At 45.0% G+C, this 10,437-nt stretch overlaps 1 protein-coding gene across 1 annotated transcript; it reads left to right on the top strand.

The window, feature by feature from the left end:
- Positions 1 to 295: 295 nt before the first annotated feature.
- LOC308290380 (uncharacterized protein) lies at positions 296 to 9,153 on the top strand. The gene is made up of 4 exons (XM_080732187.1): positions 296 to 1,146; positions 4,445 to 4,652; positions 7,702 to 7,909; positions 9,070 to 9,153. The coding sequence occupies exons 1-3, from the start codon at positions 475 to 477 to the stop codon at positions 7,896 to 7,898; spliced, it is 1,077 nt and encodes a 358-aa protein (XP_080588313.1). The 5' UTR covers positions 296 to 474; the 3' UTR covers positions 7,899 to 7,909; positions 9,070 to 9,153.
- Positions 9,154 to 10,437: the final 1,284 nt, after the last annotated feature.

Here is a 10,437-nt window from a genome sequence, read left to right as displayed (position 1 = left end):
TTGCTCAGGCCATTGAGTTCAATAATATATTTTAGTTTTTTGTTGCATTATATTTTGATAATATTTGTATTACAATAAATGTACCTCCATTGATTCCTGATGGAAACCCAAATGCATTTGGGTTTCCATCAGGAATCAATGGGGGTACATTTACTATGATAAAATCTTTGTCTTAGGAATGCAAAAAAAACAAAAATGAAAAATGGGGCGAGTAATCAATAGGAAAAAAAAGTCTGGCATGGATCGGGGCAACGGTGGAGATACGAGTAGGGGAAAAAGTGTGACGTGACGGACTGACTGACAGACATCCAGTGGAGGTTTTGATAGTAACTGCGACAACAAGCACCACCGTTGTGTTAGTTTTATTCTACACAGTCAAACGTCTCCTCTCTCTCTCTCTCTCTCTCTCTCTCTCTCTCTCTCTCTGTGCAGCGTTGCTGTGAGAACATCCTCTCTCCTCTCCTGGACCAGAGGATGAGGAGGAGCCTCAACATCACCATGTCCTCTGCATCCAACCAGAGCCTGCTCCTCCACCAGGAGGCCCATAGAAACAACCTCCACCAGGAGGCCCACGATACAGACCTCCACCAGGAGGCCCACAGCACTGACCTCCACCAGGAGGTCCACAACGCTGAGCTCCACCAGGAGGCCCATAGCAACAACCTCCACCAGGAGGCCCATAATACAGACCTCCATCAGGAGGCCCATAATACAGACCTCCACCAGGAGGCCCACAAAACTGACCTCCACCAGGAGGCCCATGAAAACAACCTCCACCAGGAGGCCCACAAAACTGAGCTCCAACAGGTGGCCCACAACAACAACCTCCACCAGGAGGCCCATGGAAACAACCTCCACCAGGAGGCCCATGAAAACAACCTCCTCCAGGAGGCCCACAGCGCTGAGGTAACCTCCTCTGCTGACTCTCTCATCTCTAACCAGGACCAGACCCCCGGACCCCAGGCTGCGTCACCAGGACCTCCTGTGGGTCCGCGCACCGCAGATCTCTTTAGATCCAGCTCTGCTCCTAGAGGGGGCGGGGCTTCAGAGACGGACAGACGGAGGGACAAAGACGCAGCTCAACTCAACAAGGCAGCCGGGGACAAACGGGCGAGGGAAAACGTCTCCCACCGACACAACGTCACGGTAAGACAGGGACGTGCTGGCCATTGGGAAAAGCTGGACAACTCCTGAACGGCCGGTTCATTCCTGGCCGGTCCAGGCCGGCCATTACGAAAAAATTAAAAATAAAATGTCGGCCTTCATTCCATTTTGGGGGCTGGGCGGCCAACAAAGTAAATCGTCACTGTCGGGCAGAAACCTCATCCAAGTTTCAAATTAGATTTTTTTTTTGCAAAGCAAAGCCCTGCTTCATCATACAAGGCCGTCGCACAAAAGTAGTGAAAAAAGCAGATCTACAAGCACACAACGCCTCGCACCGCGAGGCGTTGTGTGCTTGTAGATCGGCTGTTTTCACTAGTTTAAATCATTTTTTAGATGATAAATACAAAACAAACGGTTTTGGACATACAAGGTTTTCACCCGACAACGACGAAATATAACTCATGTACAGTAATTGGCCCACTGGCTTGTCACTTGTCATGATCTGAAATGGTAAATCTTTGAGTAGCAGCAGCGCTATAGAGAGAGATCTCTCTCTATGGCGCGCAATGAGGGCCTCTACAACTCTTTTTCCCGGGCTGAATCAGGGGCCCAGCACGTCCCTGCGGACTGCGGTAAGACACAACGTCACAATGGAAATTGAATTTGCAGAACACTTGCAATTCTGGCAAATTCCAAGTGTTGTATCTAATTTAGTTCTGATATGTGCATTATTGCATACTCCAGTCCTTGCTTAGCTCTGAATTGTGCAGATACAAGGTGTTTTTGTGGGCCGTGCGTCACAGACTTTATGGAGGAACATTTAGCAAATGAGGAAGCAGCATAAAAACTGCTTTTATCCAATGAGGAAGCTGCATAAAGGCTCTTTTCCACCGGCAGCGATAACGATGACGATAACGATTTAAAAAAGTGGGTTTTCAATTGAAGTGGATCGGCAGCATCCACCCAACACCGATACAGACAACGATAGCCGACAACTACATCGTTAGGATCAACAACGATGTGGTTAAGATCACAGTGATATGGAACTGGGTCTCTGACAAACAGCTCGAGGTGCGCTCTGAGCGAGCGGCTGTTAATTAGCGCCTCTTCACACTGATGTCCGATAACTTTATCGGACATCAATGTGAAGGCATAATTATCGCTGTGATATTTTGTGGCTATCGTCATCGTTATCGCTGCCGGTGGGAAAGGGCCTTAAAGGTGACGTCTGTTGTGTCTTGGTGGGACACTCCATCCACTATCATTGTAATTCAGTTGCTTCGTATTGTTATTCTGTGTGTTCAATTCTAATTTCAAAATTGGTTTCAGTAAAATGGAGCTGCTCAGTGGCAGTATCACTCCTCAGCATGATTGTATTTCTACAAAAAATTATGTTTTATCAAATTCAACATAAAAAAGGCGGAACCAGGGCGGGACAAGGCAGATAGAGCCTGCTGGTTGGTCAGTCAGGGACCAACCAGAAGGCTAACAAAGGGTGAATTCTGGGAAATTGCAAGTGTGGTTAAGTTGCGAGAGTCACGAGGAATCCACTGGGAAATGAATTCTGTCACTGTTTATATTATATGTTGTGATGTCACGTGTAGCATGACAGTGTTTATATTATATGTTGTGATGTCACGTGTAACATGACAGTGTTTATATTATATGTTGTGATGTCACGTGTAACATGACAGTGTTTATATTATATGTTGTGATGTCACGTGTAACATGACAGTGTTTATATTATATGTTGTGATGTCACGTGTAGCATGACAGTGTTTATATTATATGTTGTGATGTCACGTGTAACATGACACTGTTTATATTATATGTTGTGATGTCACGTGTAACATGACACTGTTTATATTATATGTTGTGATGTCACGTGTAACATGACAGTGTTTATATTATATGTTGTGATGTCACGTGTAACATGACACTGTTTATATTATATGTTGTGATGTCACTGTTTATATTATATGTTGTGATGTCACGTGTAACATGACAGTGTTTATATTATATGTTGTGATGTCACGTGTAACATGACAGTGTTTATATTATATGTTGTGATGTCACGTGTAACATGACAGTGTTTATATTATATGTTGTGATGTCACGTGTAACATGACAGTGTTTATATTATATGTTGTGATGTCACGTGTAACATGACACTGTTTATATTATATGTTGTGATGTCACGTGTAACATGACAGTGTTTATATTATATGTTGTGATGTCACGTGTAACATGACAGTGTTTATATTATATGTTGTGATGTCACGTGTAGCATGACAGTGTTTATATTATATGTTGTGATGTCACTGTTTATATTATATGTTGTGATGTCACGTGTAACATGACACTGTTTATATTATATGTTGTGATGTCACGTGTAACATGACAGTGTTTATATTATATGTTGTGATGTCACGTGTAACATGACAGTGTTTATATTATATGTTGTGATGTCACGTGTAGCATGACAGTGTTTATATTATATGTTGTGATGTCACGTGTAGCATGACAGTGTTTATATTATATGTTGTGATGTCACGTGTAACATGACACTGTTTATATTATATGTTGTGATGTCACGTGTAACATGACAGTGTTTATATTATATGTTGTGATGTCACGTGTAACATGACAGTGTTTATATTATATGTTGTGATGTCACTGTTTATATTATATGTTGTGATGTCACTGTTTATATTATATGTTGTGATGTCACTGTTTATATTATATGTTGTGATGTCACGTGTAACATGACACTGTTTATATTATATGTTGTGATGTCACGTGTAACATGACAGTGTTTATATTATATGTTGTGATGTCACGTGTAACATGACAGTGTTTATATTATATGTTGTGATGTCACTGTTTATATTATATGTTGTGATGTCACTGTTTATATTATATGTTGTGATGTCACTGTTTATATTATATGTTGTGATGTCACGTGTAACATGACAGTGTTTATATTATATGTTGTGATGTCACGTGTAACATGACAGTGTTTATATTATATGTTGTGATGTCACTGTTTATATTATATGTTGTGATGTCACTGTTTATATTATATGTTGTGATGTCACGTGTAACATGACACTGTTTATATTATATGTTGTGATGTCACGTGTAGCATGACAGTGTTTATATTATATGTTGTGATGTCACGTGTAGCATGACAGTGTGTGAAGCATCATGACTAAAAGCTTCACTTTCCTGTTGTTTAGCCTTAAAACCTGGATAACCTCAGTCAAAACGTTACAACTTTGCTCTGCTGGCAAAAGGAAAAAGAACCTGCACTAATGCTGGTTACTGGTGTGATTGACAGAGGAAGACAGACGGACAGACAGAGGAGAAGAGCCTGCTGGATGTGACGGAGAGAGAGGCGGAGGAGAAACGTACGCACGGCCACGCGCACGGCGCCGTGCGCGTGGCCGTGCGCGGCCAAGTGCGCGCAGACGCTCCTCACCCTCGCAGCAAAACCCGAAAGAGCAGCACCACCTCTCCCCCGCCCCCCCCACACCCCACCCCCCAAGGTGAGTGGAACGAAACCTACTGGAACTACAACTGTAGTTCAATATGAAACCTACTGGAACTACAACTGTAGTTCAATGTGAAACCTACTGGAACTACAACTGTAGTTCAATATGAAACCTACTGGAACTACAACTGTAGTATTTACTGTATCCTCCTCATCATCCAACAATCTTTTATGTCAAACTGAAATAAACAATATTACGTCTCGGTCACAAAACAGCACAAATGTAGGCCTACAGTATATCTACTGCTTACAATAATATCCACGCTCATATTATGACAATATGAATATGCATTGCTTATGACTAAAAAGATACAATCAGCTTTAGGATTTTTAACCACAGCATCATTTCCTGGGTTTTAACTCAAAGCCACATGAATTACAAGTTATTTAAAAGCACATTTGGACAAAATACAGAAAGGCAACAGTAGAAGGTAAAAGCTAAACTTACAGATGCAGAGGAAAAAAGGTTCACATGATGAAGACACTCTGGAAAACTAATCAGGTTTTCAGGTGAGCTGAAATCAATGGAGCTGAGAGCTAACACACCTGAAACCACTTAACACTAATTAACACTAATTAACCCTCCCCTCCTTTAAAACAGCTCTGAACTGTTACTTACAGTAAACTAGCTATCCTTACCTTCCCCTGACTATTTAGGGTTAGAGCCAACACAACTGAAACCACTTAAAGGACAACTTTGTTTTTTTACAACAAGGGTTCATATTTTAGATTGTAATTAGAGAAAAGAAAAAGTGAGTTAAAATGTTTTCATTTGCTTCGTTCTATTGTTTTATCATGTTTACTGTGTTAAAATGTGGGGCATGCGTACGCATGGGGGCATGTGTACAAGTGGCTAAATATGTATTTTTAAACACAATAAGCCAGCAGTTTCTTTATTGCTATTTACAGTAACACTTCTAGCCCCCATAAGTCACATCCAACCATGAAAGGTTGCGTTGTATCTTGGGAATGGGCTTGTTCTGTGTAAAATGACATATTTAGCCACTTGTACGCATGCCCCCAACCACTGAAATAAGAATCTCTAAAACAATAGAAAGAAGCAAATGAAATAACTTTAACACTCATCTTTTCTAATATTTAATTACAATCTAAAATATGAACCCTTGTTGTAAAAAACTAAAAGTTGTCCTTTAACACTAATTACTGGAGACTGGAGTGTCTCCTTTAAAGGAGAAGTTCGGTCCAAAGCAGCCATCTTATCTTATCTTTGGAAGTATTTATTTGGTCCCCAAAATGATGGTCCAGGTGTCGGACCGCAGGGTGTGGGGAAACAACAGACCTAAAAAAATAGTTAGTGTAAATCTGGCAATGCACACACGCACGCACGCACGCACGCACGCACGCACGCACGCACGCACGCACACACACACACACACACACACACACACACACACACACACACACACACACACACACACACACACACACACACACACACACACACAGACTAGGGCTGTCTTTGACTCTGGATGTAGCAAGTGGAAGTATATGCACCCAGGCAGGGCTCGCAGCTGAGTGCAATGAGTGTGGAGCAGCGCAGATGAGACAGGTTGGGTGTTTTGTGTGTGAGGGCTGTTATGGTCCTGGCCTTGGGCACCAGGGAACACAACACAAATAAGGGGCAGACGCAGCCTAACAACGTTTAAATTATATTTATTAAATAATCAAAAGTAATCAAATCAATCAAAAGTAAATGTGAGGTGTGGAAGTCAGTAAGGTCAGTAGTGTAGTGCATTGATGGATGAGTGAAGGGTGTAGTAGTGTGTGTGTGTGTGTGTGTGTGTGTGTGTGTGTGTGTGTGTGTGTGTGTGTGTGTGTGTGTGTGTGTGTGTGTGTGTGTGTGTGTGTGTGTGTGTGTGTGTGTGTGTGTGTGTGTGTGTGTGTGTGTGTGTGTGTAGCAGGTGTAGAACAGAAAAGAACAGGGCAGAGTGGGGGGGGGGGGGGGAGGAAATCAGATATGAGCAGCTAACTGGGGAAGGACTGGGGAAGCAGGCTTTTGATGGCCAATCAATTCTCTCACATGGAATACTGTTTTACAAACTGGTCTTTTGCTAATACAACAACCATCAAACCCATTGAACAGGTATTTAAAAGGGCTATTAAAATACTAGACAAAAAAACAAACTCCTATCACCACTGTAACATCCTAGAAAAGTATCACCTCAGCTTTGAACATTTTAGGAAATGCAAAAATGCATGTCTAATATATAAATGCCTTAACGATCTGGCTCCCCCTCCTCTTATGGAATTCATCCATAAGAAGAGGGATATTGGACACAGTACTAGGTCAACATCCAGGGGAGACTGTGAAAATTGATTTTAGAAAAACTACTTTTAGTAAAAACGTTCTCTCCATAAATGGATGTCAATATTGGAACCAGATCCCTCAATTAGAGAGATCCCCACATTCGGTGCTTTTAAAGGGCAGTTGAAGCCTCTCCCAGGCTAGTTTCTCCTGTATGGTTTTTAGCTTACTTCTGGCACTAAGCACTTTGTCGCACTAGGCACTCTGTTGCACCAAGCACCTTGTTCTTGTTGTGTTTTGTTCGCCCTGTACTGTTCTGTTCTTGTTACTGTTAGTCTTGAGATTTTGTATGTTTTCTATTTATTATGCAACATGTCAATGTCAATGTGTCCATTAACTGGTACTGTCCTGTCCAAATAAATAAATAAAGTAAAGTAAAGTAAATTAGTTGCTGCTCCCCAGTCCTATTGGAGAAAGGAGAACAGAAATGACTATAAAGCAAACATAGAACATAACCATAACATAAGAGTGAAACATAACGTCCTACTGAGGGAACCGTCAGTGCCGTTACAGGCAAGCATTACAGACAAACGTAACAGTGTGACACAGGCTGCAGGTTTTCACACTAACTGCTCCCTGCGGTTGCAATAAAGTCTTCAATATTAGTCAAGTCTTGTTACAGCAAGCACCACTAGGAGGTGCCAAAGAGTCGGGTTTTGAAGGCCACATGATGTGTGCCAGGACAGTCCAACTGACAGTATTCTACTGTATTGTGCAGTGGTCCTCCTGGCCAGCAGAGGGCGCCCCCTCCTCCTCCTCCTCCAGAACCCCCAGGACAGACGAGGCGGTGTGGGCCGCCGCCGCCCTGGGCTTCCTGCTGGTCCTTCTGGCGCTGAGCGTGTTGCAGACCCGCCTCTACCGGCTCTGGAGGACCACCCCCAGCCTGTACTGGAGGGACCCCCGCCTGGACTATGACTCTGTAGCAGGTAGGAGGACCACCCCCAGCCTGTACTGGAGGGACCCCCGCCTGGACTATGACTCTGTAGCAGGTATAGCCTAGTAGGAAAGTATTTTCTTTCACGCAGAGAAGAATAAATACAACCGCGATGGTGTAAATTATGGTCCACAGAAAACAGGCTGTTTTGACCAAACACGCAATATGGGAAAAGAAGCCGAGATACAGACATTTTTGCAGGGGCGGATTTAACACATCCATCTTCAACTGCTTATGCAGAATTGGGTCGCAGGGGAAACAGTTCCAACTGGGATTTCCAGATTTCCTTATCCTGAGCAACTTCCTCCACTCCCTCAGGGAGTATACCGAGGCCTTCCTCCACTCCCTCAGGGAGTATACCCAGGCCTTCCTCCACTCCCTCTGGGAGTATACCGAGGCCTTCCTCCACTCCCTCTGGGAGTATACCGAGGCCTTCCTCCACTCCCTCAGGGAGTATACCGAGGCCTTCCTCCACTCCCTCAGGGAGTATACCGAGGCCTTCCTCCACTCCCTCAGGGAGTATACCGAGGCGTTCCCAGGCCAGTCTGGAGATATAATCCTTCCATCTGGTCTTTGGTCTGCCACGGGGTCTCCTCCCAGTGGGACGTGCACGGTGCATCGAGGACCTTCCTAGGAAGGCGCTCGGGGGGCATCCGTACTAGATGCCCCAACCACCTAAGCTGACTCCTTTCCAAGTGAAGGAGCAGCGGTTCTACTCCAAGTCTCTCTCGGGTGACTGAACTTCTCACCCTATCTCTAAGGGAGATACCAGCCACCCGTCTGAGGAAACCCATTTCGGCCACTTGCACCCACGACCTTATACTTTGGGTCATGACCCACACTTCATGACCATAGGTGAGAGTAGGAACGAAGATTGCTCGGTAGACTGAGAGCTTTGCCTTCCGGCTCAACTCTTTTGCAAAACCGCTCCTGCTGCTCCGATTCTCTGTCTTCCCCTTTCTCTCATTCGTGAACAAGACCCCGAGAAACTGAAACTCCTTCCATAAAAACTAAATGAAAAATAAACAAAATGGGATTTTTCATAAACTTGAGCACAATGTCTCATTACCATTGTGTGTGTGTGTGTGTGTGTGTGTGTGTGTGTGTGTGTGTGTGTGTGTGTGTGTGCGTGTGCGTGTGTGTGTGTGTCAGACGTGATTGACAGGAGAATCAGGATGACGGACAGGAAGAGGAAGAGGAGAACGTCACGAGGAAGAAGACCCGAGTGTGTTCTACTTCCTGCTTCCTCCAGCGAGGACGACAGCCAATAGGAAGAGAGCAGAGACACGCCTCCATGAGGACCACAGCCAATAGGAAGGGAGCAGAGACACGCCTCCCTGAGGACCACAGCCAATAGGAAGAGAGCAGAGACACGCCTCCCTGAGGACCACAGCCAATAGGAAGAGAGCAGAGACACGCCTCCCTGAGGACCACAGCCAATAGGAAGGGAGCAGAGACACGCCTCCCTCAGGACCACAGCCAATAGGAAGAGAGGAGAGACACGCCTCCATGAGGACCACAGCCAATAGGAAGGGAGCAGAGACACGCCTCCCTCAGGACCACAGCCAATAGGAAGAGAGGAGAGACACGCCTCCCTGTGGACCACAGCCAATAGGAAGAGAGCAGAGACACGCCTCCATGAGGACCACAGCCAATAGGAAGGGAGCAGAGACACGCCTCCCTCAGGACCACAGCCAATAGGAAGAGAGGAGAGACACGCCTCCCTGTGGACCACAGCCAATAGGAAGAGAGCAGAGACACGCCTCCCTCAGGACCACAGCCAATAGGAAGGGAGCAGAGACACGCCTCCCGGAGGACCATAGCCAATAGGAAGGGAGCAGAGACACGCCTCCCGGAGGACCACAGCCAATAGGAAGGGAGCAGAGACACGCCTCCCTCAGGACCACAGCCAATAGGAAGCATGAGGAGTGAGCAGGCCGCTTCTTATCACCTGACAGGGGGGAGTTTCCCCAGGATGGACGTAGCGCGTGGAAGGAACACGTTATTCCAACCAGTTCCTTTCCCCTCCATCAGGCGCCCCGGCTGGCCAGGGGGAGGCAGTATAGAGACCAGGATTACTGCATGTTTTTGTGAGGGTATCAACCCTAGGAGACAAGGGGAGAACATGCAAACTCCACACAGAAAGGCCCTTTCTCCAACCCCACCAAGGGTGTGGGCGCTGATGATGACACGGAGGAGAGAACACGCCCCCAGCGCCCACAGCGTCCCCCAGCAGGGAATCGAACCCGTGATCTTCTAGCGCACTTTAAAGAGGGAGACCACCCATTTTCAATATTGAACTATGTCATTAATATACCTTAAAAAAAAAGTTCCCCCTCTTCTGTGTTGCCTAGAACTGGAGGATTGATTTGGGGGTTTGTATTGCAAAGTACAATGTTTGATGTCATCAAGTTGTACTTTACAATACAAACCCCAAAATCAATCTTCCAGTTCTAGTCAACACAGAAGGGGGGGAACTTTTTTTCTATTTCCACACAACTCCTCTAAGCTATATTAATG

The sequence above is a fragment of the Nannobrachium achirus genome, assembly GCF_963921795.1.
Source record: "Nannobrachium achirus genome assembly, chromosome: 8".
Taxonomy (NCBI): Eukaryota; Metazoa; Chordata; class Actinopteri; order Myctophiformes; family Myctophidae; genus Nannobrachium; species Nannobrachium achirus.
This window is presented reverse-complemented; position numbering and strand designations above follow the sequence as displayed.

Bases quoted from the DNA above. Each gene is read 5' to 3' on its own strand.
- LOC308290380 (XM_080732187.1), top strand. From the start codon at position 475: ATGAGGAGGAGCCTCAACATCACCATGTCCTCTGCATCCAACCAGAGC. The intron at 1,147-4,444 runs GTAAGACAGGGA...TGTGATTGACAG, and splicing joins CCCACCGACACAACGTCACG to AGGAAGACAGACGGACAGAC. The intron at 4,653-7,701 runs GTGAGTGGAACG...TGTATTGTGCAG, and splicing joins CCCACACCCCACCCCCCAAG to TGGTCCTCCTGGCCAGCAGA.